Source organism: Carcharodon carcharias, chromosome 3 (assembly GCF_017639515.1).
Source record: "Carcharodon carcharias isolate sCarCar2 chromosome 3, sCarCar2.pri, whole genome shotgun sequence".
Taxonomy (NCBI): Eukaryota; Metazoa; Chordata; class Chondrichthyes; order Lamniformes; family Lamnidae; genus Carcharodon; species Carcharodon carcharias.
In genome coordinates this window covers 100,159,941-100,181,519 of record NC_054469.1, presented here as the reverse complement: position 1 = coordinate 100,181,519, position 21,579 = coordinate 100,159,941, and the positions used below count along the sequence as shown (strand labels likewise).

At 45.3% G+C, this 21,579-nt stretch overlaps 1 protein-coding gene across 1 annotated transcript in view; it reads right to left on the bottom strand.

Moving 5' to 3' along the window:
• The window catches only part of LOC121276579 (band 4.1-like protein 4B), a 222,466-nt gene that overhangs the window by 39,729 nt on the left and 161,158 nt on the right, over positions 1–21,579 (bottom strand). The window contains exons 3-6 of the mRNA XM_041185153.1: positions 21,495–21,537; positions 21,215–21,293; positions 10,108–10,152; positions 9,696–9,748 (exon numbers count right to left, since the gene is read on the bottom strand). Coding sequence (XP_041041087.1) covers positions 9,696–9,748; positions 10,108–10,152; positions 21,215–21,293; positions 21,495–21,537 — 220 coding nt within the window. The remainder of the gene's footprint in view (positions 1–9,695; positions 9,749–10,107; positions 10,153–21,214; positions 21,294–21,494; positions 21,538–21,579) is intronic.

Genomic DNA, 21,579 nt, shown 5'->3' with positions numbered 1-21,579 from the left:
ACCCCCCCAGCCCCACCTTAAACCAGCTTATATTTCACCCCTCTCCTAATATTCACTCAGTTCTGTTGAAGGGTCATGAGGACTCGAAACGTTAACTCCTTTCTTCTCTGCTGATGCTGCCAGACCTGCTGAGTTTTTCCAGGTAATTCTGTTTTTGTCTTGGATTTCCAGCATCCGCAGTTTTTTGTTTTTATATCTATTCTAATCCCATTTTCCAACACTCAGCTTGTAGCCTTGTATGCTATGGCATTTCAAGTGCTCATCCAAATACTTCTTAAATGTTCTGAGGGTTCCTGCCTCTACCACCGCCTCAGGCAGTGAGTTCTAGATTCCAACCACCCTCTGGGGTGAAAATCTTTTTCCTCAAATCCCTTCTAAACCTCCTGCCCCTTACCTTAAATCTATGCCACCTGGTTATTGACACCTCCGCTAAGGGAAAAGTTTCTTCCTATGGACCCTATCTGTGCTCCTCATAATTTTGTATAGCTCCATCAGCTCCCCCCTCAGCCTTCCCTGCTCTAAGGAAAACAACCCTAGCCTACCCAGTCTCTCTTCATAGCTGAAATGCTCCAGCCCAGGCAACATCCTGGTGAATCTCTTCTGCACCCACTCCAGTGCAATCACATCCTTCCTATAGTGTGGCGACTAGATCTGTACACAGTACTCCAGCTGTGGCCTAACTAGCATTTTATACGGCTCCAACATAACCTCTCTGCTCTTATATTCTATGCCTCGGCTAATAAAGGCAAGTATCCCATATGCCTTCTTGTGCTCCAGAATGAGCCATGACCCCCTAGTCAAGCAATTCCAGTACAGTTACAACACTAGCATCTAGCCGGAAATGTGGAAAGTTGCTAAGGTATGTCCTGTCCACAAAACAGGACAAATCCAACTCAGCCAGTTACCACCCCATGAGTCTAATCTCAGTCAGCAAAGTGATTGAAGGTGTCTTTGACAGTGCCATCAAGTGGCACTTACTCAGCAATAACCTACTCACTGACGCTCAGTTTGGGTTCCACCAGGGCCTCTCAGCCTCTGACCTCATCGCAACCTTGGTCCAAACATGGACAAAAGAGCTGAACTCCAGAGTGAGGTGAGCGTGACTGCCCTTGATATCAAGGCAGCAAGGCAGAAGGGAAAACTCTTCAATGGCTGGAGTCATACCTAGCACCGAGGTCAAACATCTCAATTCCGGAACATTGTTGCAGGAGTTCCTCAGTGTGGTGTCCAAGGTCCAACAATTTTCATCTGCTTCATCAATGACCTTCCGTCCATCATCAGGTCAGAAGCAGGGATGTTTGCTGATGATTGGTACCGAACATTGTACATTCTTGACTCCTCAGATACAGAAGCAGTCTGTGTCCATATGCTGCAAGACATGGACAGCATTCAGGCCTGGGCTGATAAATGGGAAGTAGCATTCGTAACCACACAAGTACCAGCAATGACCATCTCCACCAAGAAAGAATATAACCACCTCCCCATAACATTCAATGGCATTACCATCATTGAGTCCTCATTATCAACATCCTGAGGGTTACCATTGACTAGAAACTGAAGCGGACTAGCCATAAATAAATATTGTGGCTACAGGAGCAGGTCAGAGACTGGGAATTCTGTGGTAAGTACCTCACCTCCTGATTCCGCAAAGCCTGTCCAACATCTACAAGTCAGGAAAATATTGGAATATTCTCCCTTTACCTGGATGAGTGCAGCTCCAACAATATTCAAGAAGCTTGACACCATCAAGGACAAAGCAGCCCGCTTGACTGGCACAGCATCCACCACCTTAAACATTCACTCCCTCTACCACCGCCACAGGTGTGTACACCTTATACGAGATGCACTGTTTCAACTCACCAAGGATCCTTCGACAGCAACTTTCAAACTTGAGCCTCTACCACCAAGAAGGGCTAGCACAGCTGATGCATGGAAACACCACCAACTGCAAGTTTCCCTCCAAGTCAGACACCATCTTAACCTGGAAATATATTGCCATTCCTTTACTGTCGCGGAGTCAAAATCCTGGAACTCCCTTCCTAATAGCACCATGGATGTATCCATACCACACAGAGAGCAGCAGTTCAAGATGGCAGCTCCATCATCTTCTCAAGAGCAATTTGAGATGGGCAACAAATACTGGTCTAGCCAGCAATGCTCACATCCTGTGAAAGAATAAAAAAGTTCTCTCTCTTCACATCTCATGACTTCAATCAATATGTTCGCGATGAGTAACTCATCTCCTGACTCCCCAAAGCCTGTCTACCACCTACAAGGCGCAAGTCAGGAATGTGATGGAATACTTCCCACTTGCGTAGATGAGTGCAGCTCCCACAAAACTCAAGAAGCTTGGCACTATCCAGGACAAAGCAGCCCGCTTGATTGGCACCACATCCACAAAACATTCACTCCCTCCACCACTGACACAGTAGCAGCAGTGTGTACCATCTGCAAGATGCACTGCAGGAATTCACCAAGGCTCCTTCAGCAGCACCTTCCAAACCCATGACCACTATCATCTAGAAGGACAAGGGCAACAGAAAAATGGGAACAGCACCACCTGCAAATTCCCCTCCAAGCCACTCACCAGCCTGATTTGGAAATATATCGCTGTTCCTTCACTGTCGCTGGGTCAAAACCCTGGAACTCCCTAACAGCACTGTGGGTGTATCTACATCACGTGGACTGCAGCGATTCAAGAAGGCAGCTCACCACCACCTTCTCAAGGGCAACTAGGGATGGGAAATAAATGCTGGCCCAGCCAGTGAAGCCCACATCCACGGATGAGTGAAAAAAAAAATGTAATGAAACTGACACTCTTAATTCCCATACCAGTTTTTGAGGAACCATTTCGTAGGGTCTTAGTAGATTGTGTGGGACCGTTACCAAAAATGAAAGCAGGACAACAGTATATCCTTACTATTACAGATATGACAACTCGATTTCCGGAGGCCATCCTTATAAGAATAATTACGGCTAAGGCAGTAGTGGAAAAGTTAACCCAGTTTTTTTACTCGATATAGGTAATTGGTAGAGATCCAGTTGGATCAAGGGTCCAATTGTATATCTAAAATTTTTCGAAACATAATGAGCAATTTGGGTATAAAACAGTCAAAATCCAGAGCATTTTATCCACAAACACAGGGAGCTTTAGTGAGGTACCTCTAAACCCTCAAACAATGATTAAAGCATTTTGTCATAAATATGCTTTATTTAATAAATAATTAATTGATAAATAATCAATCCCCATGATTGGAATAAAGGACCGGATTTTCTTTTATTTGCTACCCGAGATTCACCAAATGAATCGACTGCTTTTAGCTCTTTTGAATAAATTTATGGACATGAGATAAGAGGTCCTCTGAAACTAATCAACGAAAAATTTTTAGGAGAGGGGGACAAGTCCTCTATGTTAAATTATATGTTTGTGTTTCAGGGACAGCCCAAATCGCAGGAAAAAAATAATTGGCTGTGTCTTATCAATATGTTAAAACAACACCTTTGTAGGGAGGAAGATAAAAAGGAGGTATGTCAGATAACAAGGACAGTGGAGAGCGTAAGAGACAGTGAGAGTGAGGCGGAAGGAGATTTAGGCAGCCCACAAATCGAACGTCCTACTATCCAGTTAGCTAACACTGAAATATTAGGACAGTTAGACACCGTATTTTCATACTTAGAGATGGGACAATGAGAGGATCTAATAAGGTTAATTTCAGAATTTAAAGGAATCTGTAAGGACAAACTAGGATGTACAACTTTGGCCATGCATGGTGTGGATGTAGGGGAATCTTCTCCTATAAAGCAACATCCTTATTATTTAAGCCCAGAGAAACAAGCTCAAGTGAAGGCAGAAATTCAGTATATGTTAGAAAATCACCTAATTGAGCCTCGTCAGAGCAGTTGGTGTTCTCCAGTAGTGTTAGTGTCTAAACGTGACGGGTCAACCAAATTCTGCATAGACTACAAAAAGGCTAATGCAGTAACAAAAACGGATTCCTACCCAATCTCTTGTTTAGAAGATTGTATTAATAGAGTTGGCAGTGCTACATTCCTTACTAAGATAGATCTGTTGAAGGGATGCTGGCAAGTACCTTTAGCATCGCAAGCTAAGGCTTTTGTCACGCCAAATGGGCTTTATCAGTGACGAGTAATACTATTAGGGCTAAAAAATGCTCCAGCCACTTTCTAAAGATGAATGAATCAAGTATCTGACTGTGTGGTTTATTTAGATAACGTATTGATTTACAACAACACTTGGAAAGATCATGTAAAACAATTGAAAGCCTTATTTAACCAATTACAGTTGGCGGGTATATTACAAAACCTACCAAGAGCGAGTTCGTGAACTGGCAAGGGCGAGTGTTGCCAAGAGCAACGAAAGTACGGGCTTTGATGGAATTCCCTATCCCTAAAATTAAACAGGAAAGCATGAGATTTTTGGGTATATGTGTGGCTTCTATCGTAAATTTGTGCCAAACTTCAGCACAATAGCTTCTCCACTAACGGATTTATTGCAAAAGAAGGCAAAGGTGGTATGGTCAAGAGAGTGTCAGACAGCTTTTGAGAAGCTGAAGGTGATCCTAACTAATGAACTGATGTTAGCTGCCCCTAATTTTGCTAAAACTTTCAAGATGGCATTCGATGCTAATGACTTGAGTATGAGTGTGGTCTTATTGCAGGAAGAAGAATAGGGCATAGAAAAGTACCCCACCGGCTTCTCTAAGAAATTAAACTAGCATCAAAAGAGATACCCTATGGAAGAAAAGGAGACCCTGGGATTGTTACTGGCTCTTAAACATTTTGAGGTATATATCTGTCTTGGCTGTAAAGAAACCCTAGAATATACTGGCTATAACACCTTGGATTTTGTGGAAAAAAATTAAGTTTCAGAATGACAGACTGTTCCCATGGAGTTTGCTAATACAGCCTTATAACTTAAAAATTGTTCATATTGCTTGGAAGAATTATATAATTGCTGATGCAGTATCAAGAATACAAATTTTGTAAAAAAAAACATCTGGGAAGCAAAAAAGTCGGAAGACCGTACAGGTTCTGTATAAGGAGTAAATGGCTGAGTGAATCCATGTTTGAATTTTGTTTTATATGTTGTACATATCTTTTTCTGGATATTTTATGATGAAACACATTTGGAAATGATGTTTCATCTCTTAAGGGAGGAGGCATGTTAGAATCATATCTCTCAAGACTGTGCATGTGTCTGTACGCGTGCTGGGGGAGTTCTTTAGGAAGAGATAGATAGACTTCTCAATTACAATTGTGTGTTAACTAGTACTTGTTAGAAAGAAGTTTCATTTTATAATAAACAACCGTTTTGAGTTTATTAAAAGAAGCCTGGTTGAAGACTCTTTTATTTTGGGCACCAGTAGGGGAAATAGATGATGGGCTATTTTAGTGAGAAACTTAGACTTTTAAATTAATGGTACTGCCTGTGGAGTAGTGGGGCTGGATCATATGTGCACTCCTCCCATCCTGGTTGTAACAGAGTGATTTAAGCAAGTTGTATTTTTGGTGATTACTTTTTGGGAGGTTTTCGTCCAGACTAACAGTAAATATGTTTTCTTAAGTTTAGTCTCAGATTTTATGTGGGCTGTCTTTCTGTGGAGATGAGACAACACCTTGACAATCCAGATCATCTGTACCAATGGTCAAAAACTGGGCATTCATTATTTCCATGTGCCATCAGCAGCTGCAATGTGCACCGCTACAATCTTCAACCTCATGGCACAGACCTCCCTTATTCAACAACAAGGAGTTGCATTTATCGAGCACTTTGCTTGTAGTAAAATATCCCAGACTGCTTCACAGGACCCTACTGAACAGAATGTGACACTGAATCACAAAGTAATATTAGGCAAATCAAGGGAATACAAGAATAAAACCTTACAACAATCTCCCTCTTTAACTATATGAATTCCAGTATGTTAAGCCAAGAGGCGAGGCTGAAGTGTTTACATGCATCTTCAGCCAAAAATGCCAATGGACAATCTTACCCTGCCTCCTCCTGAGGTTCCTACCAGCATAGATGCCAGTGCTTATAGTCATTTTAATTCCTTTCACAGGACATTAAGCAGCTGCATGGGGCACAACAAAGACTATGAGCCCTGACAACTTCTGAGCTGTACTACTGAAGCAACTTCCCTTGACAACACGGCAGAATTTGACTGTGTGTGGCATTAACAAGCCCCACCAAAACTGAGGCCTATGAGCGTTAAGTGGAAAACCCTCCAGTGATGTAACATGCACTGTGGATAAAGGGGGGCCTGTAGATGTCCAGAAGGCATTTGATAAGGTGCCACATCAAAAGTTATTGTGGAAAATAAAAGCTCACGGTATAGACTGTAACATATTAGCAAGGACAGAAGATTGGTTGGCTAGCAGAAAACAGAGAGCATGCATAAATGGGTCTTTTTCTGAATGGCAGGATGTGATGAGTGAAGTCTCACAGGGGTCTGTGCTGGGGCCTCAACTTTTTACAATTTATATCAATAACTTAAATGTGGGGAGTGAATGCATGGAAGCTGAATTTGCAGATGACAAAGATAGGTAGGAAATAATGTTGTGAAGAGGACATAATGAGGTTGCAGACAGATAGACAGGTTGAGTGAGTGGGCAAAGATCAGGCAGATGGAGTATAATGTAGGAAAATGTGAAATTGTTCACTTTGGTAGGAGGAATAAAAAAGCAGGGTATTATTTAAACAGAGAATGACTGCAGAATTCCAAGGTGCTTCTAGGTGTTCTAGTGCATGAGTGACAAAAAGTTAGTTTGCAGGTACAGCAAGTAATCAAGAATGCTAATGGAATGCTGGCCTTTATTATGAAAGGAATTGAACATAAAAGGATGTTATGCTTCAGTTTTACAGGGCATTTGTGAGACCACATCTCGAATAGTTTGTGCAGTTTTGGTCTCCTTATTTAAGGAAGGATGTAAATGCATTGCAGCTGGTTCAGAGGAGGTTTACCAGATAGATATCTGAAATGAGTGGGTTGTTTTATGAGGAAAGGTTAGACAGACTGGGCTTGTTTCCACTAGAGTTTAGAAGAGTGAGGGGTGACTTGACTGAATTATATTAGATCTGAACAGTATTGACAAGGTGGACGTGGAAAGGATGTTTTCTCTTGTGGGTGAGTCCAGAACTAGGGGGCACTGTTTTAAAATTAGGGGTTGCCCTTTTAGGACAGAGATAAGGAGAATTTTTTTCTCTGAGGGTTGTGCGGCTTTAGAACTCTGCCTCAGAAGGTAGTGGAGGCGGGGTCAAAGAATATTTTTAAGATAGGCGTGGATAGATTCTTGTTAGGCAAGGGAATCAAAGGTTATCGGGGGTAGATGGGAATGTGCAATTTAGAATACAAACGGATCAGCCATGATCTTATTCAGTGGCGGAGCGGGCCCGAGGGGCTGAATGGCCTACTTCTGCTCCTAGTTTGCTCCTAGCTTGTATGATCAAAGGTACACCTGCCACAGAGGAAGCTGTGCCTGTTAGAGCCAATCGCTTGGATTTCCTCAGAGAAACACACACAGCCCAACCATCTTCAATTGTTTTAACAATGAACTTCCGCTCTATCTTAAAGTCAGGGATTGTGCTATTTACCTATGATTTCAGAGCATTCAATGCTATTCACAACTGCTCTGATAATGAAGGAATCCATACCAGCCTACAATAGAACTTGGACAATGCCCAGGTTTAGGCTGTCAGATGGGAGAAAATACTGAAAATGGCTTGGCTTTATATTCCTGTTCTAACTAGAAGTAGAGTTCTTTAGGTTCTTGAACTTCCCCCTCAGGTAGCAGCAAAACTAACACATTTTCAATGTTTCTCACTACCTCCCATGAAGAATGAATTGGTTTAATGACTAGCAGAGTTGTAGCAACACAGACTCAATTTCTACAGTACAGCTTTCTGTGGAAAGTGATTTAAACTAGCTGGTGGCCAATTTTTATATATTTTTTAATGCAAACATGATGAAAGATTTGTCCTCAACAGAAGTATACTCAAAATGCAACTATGAGGTCCGTGAAGGGATTTAAATTGAAAACACCTGCCCAGACTGATAACTTGTGTCCATACAGCTGACAGATGAGAAAAGTGGTTGGCAAAATGTCCATGTCAAACACTAATATTTAAAATAGTTGCAAGGCTGGAAAGGAAGAGAATAAATTAAGCAATCTTAGAGTTTTTAACAGTATTGTCAGCAGGAAATACATCACCATCTAGCAGTATGGAATTAATATCATGTGCTACATTCAGTAATGATCAGGTGTCTTTTTAATAATAATTAACAAAACACTGATTAATTGACTATATAAAAAAAAAAATTCTAGATTGTCCCATATCGGCATGTTTTGCCAGTCTTATTCTGCTGGGTAGGTAGGTGAAATGGGTAAGGGAATATTCATGCTGGATTTAACATGAACTCAATTTTCTGCAGGTATAATGGGAAAAGAACACACTGTAAAATGGGCTGGGCACAAAGGAGATTTTCTATTACAGTTTACTTGCGCTTTATGTGAGAAGAGCAAGGCTGGAGGAAGGTTACGGGGTGAAGCTGCATCAGGGGCACAGGAATTTATCCAATGGGACCAACCTTCTACCCCACAGCTGCATACAGGCTTGAGAAGGAAGTTTCTTTGGAAAGTTTTCAGAGCTGCTGAAAATCCAAGGTTTTGATGCGCTATAATTGATTTCCTACAGCAGCACCCATGTTCTACCATTGAAGTGCCGAGTTCACAGAATGTGGATTCATTACACCGGGAGCTCACTATGATTGTTATTTGAGCTGAACCTAGAACCTACAGTGGTGTCAGCCCATTCCTCAGCAGGCTTGCGCACACTGCTCCACCATTTTCTCCTTAGGCTTTCACCTGAGCAGAAAGTCTAGGCTCAAAATTATTCATGCATTCTTCGGCCCATTAAGAGTCTACTAAACCATTACAGGACCATCGTAGAGAGTACAGCAATAAGGATAATTGATTTTACATAAAACAGTCTTGACATAACCTTAGTAAGTACAATCCTAAAAGTGTGAAATGGTTAGCTTTTTGTTTAGTTCCTTCTGGACTCCAATAAATGGAGGAGGAGTGAGGGGTATTAAAATGAAGTTTAAATAAGAACTTTAGAATTATAACTCCTCAGCAACTGAATCAATTGGTCAAAGTACAAATAAAACACACCGCATGTTCTCTAGATTTGGAGCATGTATGATATGGCCCAAGCTGAATTAGCTGTAGATTGTTATTGGATGTCTACCAATCACAGTTTTTAGTGGTAGTTAGATTAGTGGTGTAAGAAACTTCACCATATGTTGGAATGCGTAATAATACAATTCTGTGCCTTGTTCTAAACAGCTGCCCTTTTCATTTTATGACCATTATTTAATGGGATTATATAAGACCTCAGGCATGAGCTATATTTGCATTGTAAATGCAAATTCCAAATGATTAGGTGACTTTAGCCATGAACTTTCCTAATATTTGTTATGCTTTTATACTGTGCATCAGGCAGCGGTTTTATTGCTCCAAAGCAATTTTATTAAGGCTGCTAAAGAGGGTCTGGTGAATGAACAAGTCAAAAAGAGGATTAAGGCAAAAAACAAAACTCATAATGAACTTCACGGAATTAACATCTCAAAGAGCTTCACTGAAAAATTATGGAGAAGGAGAGATTCTTCATTTACCTTGAAGGCAATAAGCAGCTAGCTCTACACCAGTATCGTAAGGACTTTTCAATCTGCAAAAATGTTAATACACAGTTAGAGTACAATTTGGAATTCATTAGGTAGGTGAATTACATCACAGATTGCTCACTTGTTCCAAGACCAAACTATATTGAAGATTTTCTCCAATCAATACATTTCCACAGTGAAACATGACAGCAGGCATATTAAGATATTCACCAATTTAGTTCAGTGGAATTAAATGTGTGCAGATCTTTTGATATACTCTTTCTTGCAACCACCATTACAAAATGGCTAGCTAGATCCAAAATGTATGGGAATCAGTCAAACAGGTTATTGTATACTTTTGGAAGACCCACAACTTCTGCAGAAAGTTCTGTACAAAAGACATAGTTGCCTAACATCAACTTACTTGCCACAAAGAATATCTTCTCTGAGTTGCAACACAAAAAGATATCTGCAAGAAAAAATAGCCAGTTAGAGGCAATTCATTTTTACATAACTTTTAACAGTATTACTGCTCTAAGAAAATACTTGGACTCTTCTGCATGGGAGTTGCAGTATACATGTTACATGTAAATGAGTCAAATTGAAAACATAACTAAAGGCTATTAGAGAAAATTATATACATAGCATCAAGTTTGTAGAGGTTCAACCTGAGAGCATATTAATTTAGATATAAAACAAATGGTAGAAATATGAAATATAAACAGAAAATTCTGGAAACAACAGGTTTGACTTTACTGACTGACTTGCTGTGCATTCCTTGTAATTTATATCATTACTGCAGATTATACCAACCAGTGTGTTAGAATATAATAGATATGTGGGAGTAATTACAAGGTATAATCTAACCAAGGGGTTCAAACGATGAAACACATTGCAACAATAAAGCTCAAGCAATTTATAGCCTGTCTGAATGTAAAGGTGAAGCTGGAGACTTCAAACCGCCTTTAGGCTCATTTTGATTTAAAAAGCAATCTATGATCGTTGAGAGGTAACTTTATTTGTCACTTGATAGTACAGAACTTGAATATTGCTGAAAAGAGAGACATGTCGCTGAAACTTTTCATCTTGCATTCAGCAGAACAAACGCAAGAATACCAAATTTGAAAGGATCACAACAATTTATACCACAGGAGAAAAGGAGTGCTGATTGGTTGGTAAATCGACTGTGATTTACTGAGGTGTTGCCATGGAGAAAGCAACTGGAAACTATAGGCTCTCCATGCTTCTAGGAATTCAAAAAAGGCGCAACTCTTGAACATTTTCCCTTTGTTTTCAGAAAACTGGTCCCTGCATATGAATATACGTTGTTTATAGCAAGCATAAATGAGTCACAATAAGTTGCAATTGATTGTCGTAAATCGCTTGTTAGTGCAGCTATTAGCGCACTCAGGATTGTTCAGCAAGTGCTACCCAATCGCAAAATCACATCCAACAGCAGGTGTTTTGCTTTGGGTTTTGCAAGCATAAGAGTATGGTTTGCATTCTGCCTATTACAAACAGCCATGCTGTTTGATTCGATCAGCCAAGTGTTGCGATGTACGGCCAATGTACTGAGCATCATATTGGAATGGAAATTCATACATGATGTTGTTCAGTTGTGGAGTACACAGAATTTATTTTTGGACTGACAGCAGTATCCTATTAGTGGAAAATACCACTCATGTCGCCATTGCGTAGCAGCAATGTGAGACAGCTTGCTTAACCTCATGTTTAAATTTTTTGAGATATTTTGCGTTTCCGGGGTAATCTGAGGTAGACTGGCCACTTTTCGGGTCCGAATGTGGCAGCCTTTGGCCCATTTGCAAGTTTACATGATACACCGCGAACAATTATATGATCAGGATAGCTATTGTCCTATAAGATAGCTTTGATTTGCTCTATTTCCGCATCGAGCTTGCAAAGTGAGCAAATGGCTAGTGCCCCATTTACAATTTTGGGCCCGAAAAGTGCCTGGTTTACCTTTTTAAAGGGGTTATTCTTTGCATTCATTAGGATAAGAATACAGTAAACTCAGAGGAAAGAGAATATGATGAGTTGAGATGGAGATTGAATTTGTGGAGACTGAGCAGCTGTTTGGTGCAGGAGGCTGAGGGAGGAAAGAAGTGAAGATATCTTGGTGAGAAATTTAAAAAAAATCTCTGCTGGGTGGGCAGTAGAGAACAAGGATTTTAAATGAGACAGTTTAAACATAGTGAGGCTTGCTTTCCAATGAATTTAAATTCCATTAAAACTATGGAGGGAAAAAGGACCTGTTTAAAAACTTGCATCGTTCTGTAAGTTCAGGTCAGATTGGGCAAAGTCACCTTGCAGGGAGATCAAACAGATTTGCCTGAAATTTGGTACTCAATTTCATATCTGGGCCTGACTGACAAATCTCTGAACTGTCAGGGATCCTATCAGTGTTTGGAGATGTCTTAATCCAGTGAAAGGGCCATAATACCAGTTATCACCCATTGGCAGTCGGATTCACAGGTCATAAACACAGATGGTGAAGAAAATGCTAATAGTACACTGGTCTAGAAGGTAGTTCTTCTTAGCTTGGGTTTTTGCATATTGTGGTAATAGAGCAGAGAAAGGTGTATTGTGCCCTGGCCAATATTATAGCTTACCTGAATGTATCTGACTGAGTACCAAACATAGAAAGCATTTTATTTCCCAACAGATAGTTCGCCATATATATTCACAAAACAGGAAATAATTAAAAGTGCTTTCAAATCAATTATTTGAAAAAATATCTATATAAAAGTTTGTATCCATCACAATCATGATGTCTTTTTTGTGACATTTTGTGTAATTTTAGTATTACAGATTTTAAGGGCAACTGTATTAAAGGCACATTTCTGTTTTCAAACCTTTACATTGAGCTAAAAGCCTTTTTCAAAACGCAAGTGTGGACTGACAGCATGATACCTGGTGTTTATTCAAACCTCCTCAGACTCATATCTCTAGAGCTGGCTACGAAGGGTCATTAAAATATAAAGACCCATACAGGATGTCCAGTGAATCTTCTAAAGTGGTGAAAAACCCTTTTACTTCTTAGGGAACAGGAGATGGAAAGAGACTTCAATGGACCTCAGCATAATTAACTCCTTTGATGGAAAAATGCTTCACTGCAATTAACACAGTAGCCATTTTGTTTTTTTGTTGTTGCGATCTGCAAGTATAATAACCGCAGAACCAGTGAGGAATAGGAAACCTCTCAATCCCAAACAACTGCAGACCTGCTGAGATCACCTGAAAAGACAAAGCTCTGAACAGCCGACTGGAAAAGCTACCTGAGCTGCTAAAAAGAACCTCAAGTTTCAACTGCTGCATTTCGGAAATAAGGAACTCAAGCAACAGGCCTGCAAAGAAATCTCAGAGAAACCGTATCTTTTAGTTTCTTTTTATCTTCATCTGCCTTTAATCTTTGTATTTTATTGAACAACTTTATCACCTTTACCTCAATAACTTTCAGCAGTAGTTTTTGTAATAAACTAAACTTTAACTTGTTTAAGACGAAAGCTTGTCTGCTTGGTTATTTTCAAACTGAACCGCTCATAAATTAAAAGGGTTTGACATACACACAAATTATTAGCTCACGGAAACGTCTTTTACGTGATCGTGACGTTTTAAAAGAATCTTTTTGGCAATCATTCCACGCTGGTTTCCTATGGAAGTGTGAATTTCCAAGTACCTGCCAACATGCAGATTTCCCTCAATAACAACAATCGATTTATAATTGATCTCAAGGTGTACCTGAGGCAATTACACTTTGAAATCTTAAGGGAATCGATTAAACCATCACAAGTATAATAAATACCTCATTTGCTCTTGCTGAAAAGCAAAAGCAAACTCCTCTCTCTAATTGAAAATAACAGTCTTGCTATATTTTGTGCTCTCTTAATCTTGTATTGCTTTCCTCGCCTTTTGATGCTCATTGCTCCCTCGCTTTCTGTGTGGCTCTTAACCAATTTTAATTGAGGCAATTATGCCTATTTGTCTCCCTTTTTCTTGTTCAGCATCACTATTCTCATCTTTAGGTTTTTATTGATGTATTAAATCTAAATCTTTTACTTAATTAAAACCTAGCATAGTTAGCAACAGGTTAACCATCGTGCAGCATCAGAATAAGTGTCTAGGTTGGAAGCTTGGGACAGTTGGGGGTCGGAGAGGGGGAATGAGAGAGGGCAATTAGACTATCCAGAGGTCTTTGGAAAAATGTGCAGATCAAAAAGTGGTAGGCAGGAGTGTAAAACAGGAGGAGTTGAGAAAAGACATATAAGGGGGAGGACAAAAGGCAAGAAAGCTGGGGAAGGTAACATGTGGAGATACCTTGCGAGTCTCATGGGTGATGGAGTCTATATGACCCTGGATTTGGGGCTTTGGAGGTTGGATTCTGCGAGAAAGTTAAGAAGTGACTACTTGACTGGGGCAGGAGTCTGGTAGCTGAGCTTTTCGGTTGTTAAAGATAATGAGCAATCAGGGTCAGGGCTGGGAGCAAAAAATGAACAGGGACTAAATAATAGGCGAAAAAAAACCCAGAAAATGCTGGAAAAAAATGACAGCATCTGTGGAGAGATAAACAGAGTTAACGTTTCGAGTCAGCACGACCCTTCTTCAGAGCTAAGAAGTGGAATTGTGCTGACTTGAAACGTGGGCCTGAATTTTTCAGGCGGCCGGCTGGCTCAGCAGGAGGGGGGTTGCAGAGCCGATGGCCGCCTGCAATCGGCTCCACGCTGTCATTTTGCGTGGGTGGGCCAATTAAGGAGCTGTCTCAGGGCAATTGAAGAACTTTTGAAATTATTAAATAAATGGATTTAAAATTTAATTAAATATGTTCCCCTCATGTGACTGTGATGGTTTTATATGGAGGAGAACTTTTTTATTTAATTAATAAAAGCTTTGGGAAACCTCATCCCACTTGTGGATGAGGTTTCCTAAAAAAATGTGAAGGTCACTTGGCCTTTTCGCCTGCCACCAACATTAAGGTTGGACGGGCAGTGTTAACAATTACATTAATCACTTCCTTAATAGGCCATTTACATATCGGTGGGCGCGCAGCCGATTCCAGCGTGCGCCCACAAAACGAAACATCATGACACAGTGTGATGACTTTGGGGCGCATGCCCGATATCATCATGCGTCATTTTACGCGTCAATGTGTCGGGCCTGCCCCCACACGCCGACTGAAAAATCCTGCTCGTCAACTCTGTTTCTCTGTTTCCCTCTCCATAGATGCTGTCAGAACCGCTGAATTTTTCCAGCATTATCTGTTTTTACTTCAGATTTTCAGCGCCGGTAGTATTTTGCTTTTAACTAAATAATAGATGCTTCAGTTGTACAGAGCCTTAGCCATGTCCCACCAAGGGTACTGCACTCAATTTTGGGCACTGCACCTCATACTAGCCTTTAATCATGCCAGGGCTTAAAATGAGCACTGGTTGCATATACTTCTCTTGAGTTACTAGATTGAGGACACACACTGTCCCCTCCTTCTTACCCCAACTCATAGGACAGAATTTTACAGCCCCTCCGCAGTCATTGGAGTATTGAACGACTTGCTGCATTTTATGGCCCTGCCCCTGCTGCATCAAGACCGAAATATTCTGCCCATAATCTAAAACAGGCTTGTCCAAACTTTTCGCATGGGGTGGGCCACATTTCAATTTTTCTCACACACGGGCGGGGGGGGTTGCGATAATCAAATTTCAGAAAGATATAGCTTGGCACAACGTTAAAAATGAATTTTTAAAAAAAGCTGACGTCTGGAAAGAAGCAGCTTGCTGAGCAAAAAATCTCACAACAATAAATTGATTATTACTCGTTATAAAAAAAATTAAGATGACCACTCAAGTGTGAAAGGGTTTGTGTGTGTGTGTGTGTGTGTGTGTGTGTGTGTGTGTTCGGCTGACTGCCTGTCTCAGGGTACTCACTTACTGTCATCACTGAGAATGTGTGTGGGGCAAAGGTGAATGAGAACCTTGAGACTGGGATTGAGCGGACACACACTGTCCCCTCCTTCTTACCCCAAACCCCTCTCTCACTCACACACATACACAGCCACTTTGTCTTACCCCTCCCCCTCTCTGTCATACCACCCCCTCTCTCCGTCACACTCCCCCCTCCCTCTCTCCGTCACACTCCCCCCTCCCTCTCTCCGTCACACTCCCCCCTCCCTCTCTCCGTCACACTCCCTCCCTCTCTCCGTCACACTCCCCCCTCCCTCTCTCCGTCACACTCCCCCCTCCCTCTCTCCGTCACACTCCCTCCCCTTCTCCCTCACACTCCCCCCTCCCTCTCTCCCTCACACTCCCCCCTCCCTCTCTCCCTCACACTCCCCCCTCCCTCTCTCCGTCACACTCCCTCCCCTTCTCCCTCACACTCCCCCCTCCCTCTCTCCCTCACACTCCCCCCTCCCTCTCTCCGTCACACTCCCCCCTCCCTCTCTCCGTCACACACGCCTATCCCTCTCTCCGTCACACTCCCTCCCCTTCTCCCTCGCACTCCCCCCTCCCTCTCTCCCTCACACTCCCCCCTCCCCTTCTCCCTCACACTCTCTCTCACACGCACATACTCCCCCTCACTCTCACACGCACACACTCTCCCTCACTCTCACACGCACACACTCCCCCTCTCTCTCAAACGCACACACTCCCCCTCTCTCGCACACGCACACGCTCCCCCTCTCTCTCACACGCACACGCTCCCCCTCTCTCTCACACGCACACGCTCCCCCTCTCTCTCACACGCACACGCTCCCCCTCTCTCTCACACGCACACGCTCCCCCTCTCTCTCACACGCACACGCTCCCCCTCTCTCTCACACGCACACGCTCCCCCTCTCTCTCACACGCACACGCTCCCCCTCTCTCTCACACGCACACGCTCCCCCTCTCTCTCACACGCACACGCTCCCCCTCTCTCTCACACGCACACGCTCCCCCTCTCTCTCACACGCACACGCTCCCCCTCTCTCGCACACGCACACGCTCCCCCTCTCTCGCACACGCACACGCTCCCCCTCTCTCTCACACGCACACGCTCCCCCTCTCTCTCACACGCACACGCTCCCCCTCTCTCTCACACGCACACGCTCCCCCTCTCTCTCACACGCACACGCTCCCCCTCTCTCGCACACGCACACGCTCCCCCTCTCTCGCACACGCACACGCTCCCCCTCTCTCGCACACGCACACGCTCCCCCTCTCTCGCACACGCACACACTCCCCCTCTCTCGCACACGCACACACTCCCCCTCTCTCGCACACGCACACACTCCCCCTCTCTCGCACACGCACACACTCCCCCCCTCTCGCACACGCACACACTCCCCCCCTCTCGCACACGCACACACTCCCCCTCTCTCGCACACGCACACACTCCCCCTCTCTCGCACACGCACACACTCCCCCTCTCTCTCACACGCACACACTCCCCCTCTCTCTCACACGCACACACTCCCCCTCTCTCTCACACGCACACACTCCCCCTCTCTCTCACACGCACACACTCCCCCTCTCTCTCACACGCACACACTCCCCCTCTCTCTCACACGCACACACTCCCCCTGTCTCTCACACGCACACACTCCCCCTGTCTCTCACACGCACACACTCCCCCTGTCTCTCACACGCACACACTCCCCCTGTCTCTCACACGCACACACTCCCCCTGTCTCTCACACGCACACACTCCCCCTGTCTCTCACACGCACACACTCCCCCTGTCTCTCACACGCACACACTCCCCCTGTCTCTCACACGCACACACTCCCCCTGTCTCTCACACGCACACACTCCCCCTCTCTCTCACACGCACACACTCCCCCTCTCTCTCACACGCACACACTCCCCCTCTCTCTCACACGCACACACTCCCCCTCTCTCTCACACGCACACACTCCCCCTCTCTCTCACACGCACACACTCCCCCTCTCTCTCACACGCACACACTCCCCCTCTCTCTCACACGCACACACTCCCCCTCTCTCTCACACGCACACACTCCCCCTCTCTCTCACACGCACACACTCCCCCTCTCTCTCACACGCACACACTCCCCCTCTCTCTCACACGCACACACTCCCCCTCTCTCTCACACGCACACACTCCCCCTCTCTCTCACACGCACACACTCCCCCTCTCTCTCACACGCACACACTCCCCCTCTCTCTCACACGCACACACTCCCCCTCTCTCTCACACGCACACACTCCCCCTCTCTCTCACACGCACACACTCCCCCTCTCTCTCACACGCACACACTCCCCCTCTCTCTCACACGCACACACTCCCCCTCTCTCTCACACGCACACACTCCCCCTCTCTCTCACACGCACACACTCCCCCTCTCTCTCACACGCACACACTCCCCCTCTCTCTCACACGCACACACTCCCCCTCTCTCGCACACGCACACACTCCCCCTCTCTCTCACACGCACACACTCCCCCTCTCTCTCACACGCACACACTCCCCCTCTCTCTCACACGCACACACTCCCCCTCTCTCTCACACGCACACACTCCCCCTCTCTCAAACGCACACACTTCCCCGCTCTCTCAAACGCACACACTCCCCCGCTCTCTCACACGCACACACTCCCCCTCTCTCTCACACGCACACACTCCCCCTCTCTCTAACACGCACACACTCCCCCTCACTCTCACACGCACACACTCTCCCTCACTCTCACACGCACACACTCCCCCTCTCTCTCACACGCACACACTCCCCCTCTCTCTCAAACGCACACACTCCCCCTCTCTCTCAAACGCACACACTCCCCCTCTCTCTCACACGCACACACTCCCCCTCTCTCTCACACGCACACACTCCCCCTCTCTCTCACACGCACACACTCCCCCTCTCTCTCACACGCACACACTCCCCCTCTCTCTCAAACGCACACACTCCCCCTCTCTCTCAAACGCACACACTCCCCCTCTCTCACACGCACACACTCCCCCTCTCTCTCACACGCACACACTCCCCCTCTCTCTCACACGCACACACTCCCCCTCTCTCTCACACGCACACACTCCCCCTCTCTCTCACAAGCACACACTCCCCCTCTCTCTCACACGCACACACTCCCCCTCTCTCTCACACGCACACACTCCCCCTCTCTCTCACACGCACACACTCCCCCTCTCTCTCACACGCACACACTCCCCCTCTCTCTCAAACGCACACACTCCCCCGCTCTCTCAAACGCACACACTCCCCCGCTCTCTCACACGCACACACTCCCCCTCTCTCTCACACGCACACACTCCCCCTCTCTCTCACACGCACACACTCTCCCTCACTCTCACACGCACACACTCCCCCTCTCTCTCACACGCACACACTCCCCCTCTCTCTCAAACGCACACACTCCCCCGCTCTCTCACACGCACACAATCCCCCTCTCTCTCACACGCACACTTCCCCTCTCCCTCACACACACACTCCCCCTCTCCCTCAAACGCACACTCCCCCTCTCTCTCTCTCTCTCACATGCACACTCCCCCCCTCTCTCTCACACGCACACTCCCCCCTCTCTCTCTCACACGCAAACTCCCCCTCTCTCTCTCTCTCACATGCACACTCCCCCTCTCGCTCTCTCTCACACGCAAACTCCCCCTCTCTCTCACACGCATACTCCCCCTCTCCCTCACACGCACACTCCACCTCTCTCTCACACACACACACACACTCACCCCCTCTCTCTCACACACACACACACTCACCCCCTCTCACACACACACACACACACTCCCCTTCTCTTTCTCTCTCACACTGCCCCCCACGCTCTCTCTCTCCCTCTCGCTCTCTCTTACCCTCTCGCTCTCTCTCACCCTGTTAAACACACAGGTGCTTACCCCCCTTACCCAGCCACCCGCTCTCTCCAACTCACCCTCACCCACTGACCCTTCCACCGTCTTTGACTTACTCACCCTCACTCACTGACATGCCACCCTCACTCACCCACTGAAGCAGACTTCAGTCACCAAATAGGCTGTGCGGGCATGAGAGGTACGATGAGAATGGAAGCGAGGATGAGGCCCAGAGGTGCCTGAATGCAGGTAACCAACGAGGGGAATGCTGAGAGCCAGGGAAATGTGGGAACACAGCTGGAGCCAGGAGAATGCTGGAAGGACAGGGGTGGGGGGAGGGGGCATGGCCAGATCCGCACCAAGGACTGTATGCCAAGGGGAAAAGCGTGGTGAACAAATACGCCGTGCATGCTCCAGAGTTGCTGGTGTTCGCTGTTTCTCCAATCTTGGCCTGTTTCTCTTCCATGTTTGCTGCTGATAGGTTCAATAGAGAGCGCAGTGTGGGGAGGGCGGGGGTAAAGAGCGTGGGGGGGAGGGGGTGAAGAGCGCTGGGGGGAGGGGTTGAAGAGCGCTGGGGGGAGGGGGTGAAGAGCGCTGGGGGGGAGGGGGTGAAGAGCGCTGGGGGGAGGGGGTGATGAGCGCTGGGGGAGGGCGTTAAGAGTGCTGGGGGGAGGGCGTTAAGAGCGCTGGGGGGAGGGGTTGAAGAGCTTTGGGGGAGAGGGTGAAGAGCACTGGGGGGAGTGGGTGAAGAGCGCGGGGGGAGGGGGTGAAGAGCACGGGGGAGGGGGTGAAGAGCATGGGGAGGGGGTGAAGAGGGCTGGGGGAGGGGGTGAAGAGCGTGGGGCGGAGGGGGTGAAGAGCGTGGGGCGGAGGGGGTGAAGAGCGCAGGGGGTGTGAAGAGTGCGGGGAGGGAGGGGTTGAAGAGCGCTGGTGGGGGAGACCGTACGGAGGGTAGCAGCTTGAGGAGTGGAAATGTGTGTAGGAGTGTGTTGCGGGAGGCAGTGTGAGGAGGCAAGGAGGGAAGGAGGAGAGAGAGCAAACGTATGCAAAACCTGCTAAGTATCAGAGAGAGAGAGTGTGGAAAAGGGTGGAAGTAAATGTTGACAGTAGCCAGAGAAAGAGCCCAAGAGAGATGGGAAATAGCACGTGCAACAGAGCAAAAGACAGAGAAAGAGAGAGACAGGTTGATAATGAGTGAGAGAGTGTGATTTTTTTTAAAAATATGTTTCATTTTTGTATCAAAAGGTAACTGATACTGAAGCGGATAATCCTACTGGGTCCATTAACAGCCAGAAATTAAAATCTTGCTCTGTTTGAATATAATTTGGGTACGGTAACCTCTTGGTTATGGTACTGGACTAGAAACCTAGTGGTGATCAGGTCAAATCCCACCATGTCAAATTGGTTAATTGAATTCATTAAATTTAGTTATTTGTGAGTCGGCCCCAGAGGAAGTGAAATCTGCTGGAATGTGGTCAGAAATCCATCAAACTCCCTAATTACATTCAAGAAAAGGAACCTGTCACCCATGCCCGGTCTGTCCTCCTGTGACTCCAGTCCCACAGTGCATAGTTGACCCTTAATGCTCTCCCAGCCACTATGGATGGGCACTAAGTGTAACCTTCCACCCAGAACAAATATTTTTATGAAAAGGGTAAAATTTGCAGCTACTTGCTGTAATTAGCATTTCTACATCATATATTCCTACCTTGTAAACTCTTCACGAAGATTGTTTGGTTCCGAGGAATAGAATTTTATTCTGAAGTGGAAACAATAAGGAGGTCCAACTGAGAAAAATAGATATATATATTAAGTATTTTCATATTAGGCAAGGATTTTAAATCAAATTTACCAAACGCTGTATTGCAAAATGATTTGTCATGTGCAGATAATACAGCATATTTATATTTTAGTGAAGCATCAAGGTCAATCCAAGAATTAAACAGTATTCTGAAGCACACTACAACAAGTTAATCATGTATACTTACTTTTTACTTGTTTCTTGATGGGCTTTGTAGAGTCTAACCAGTGCTGTTTAAACAAAAAGACAGGTTATTTTGAATGCCATTGACA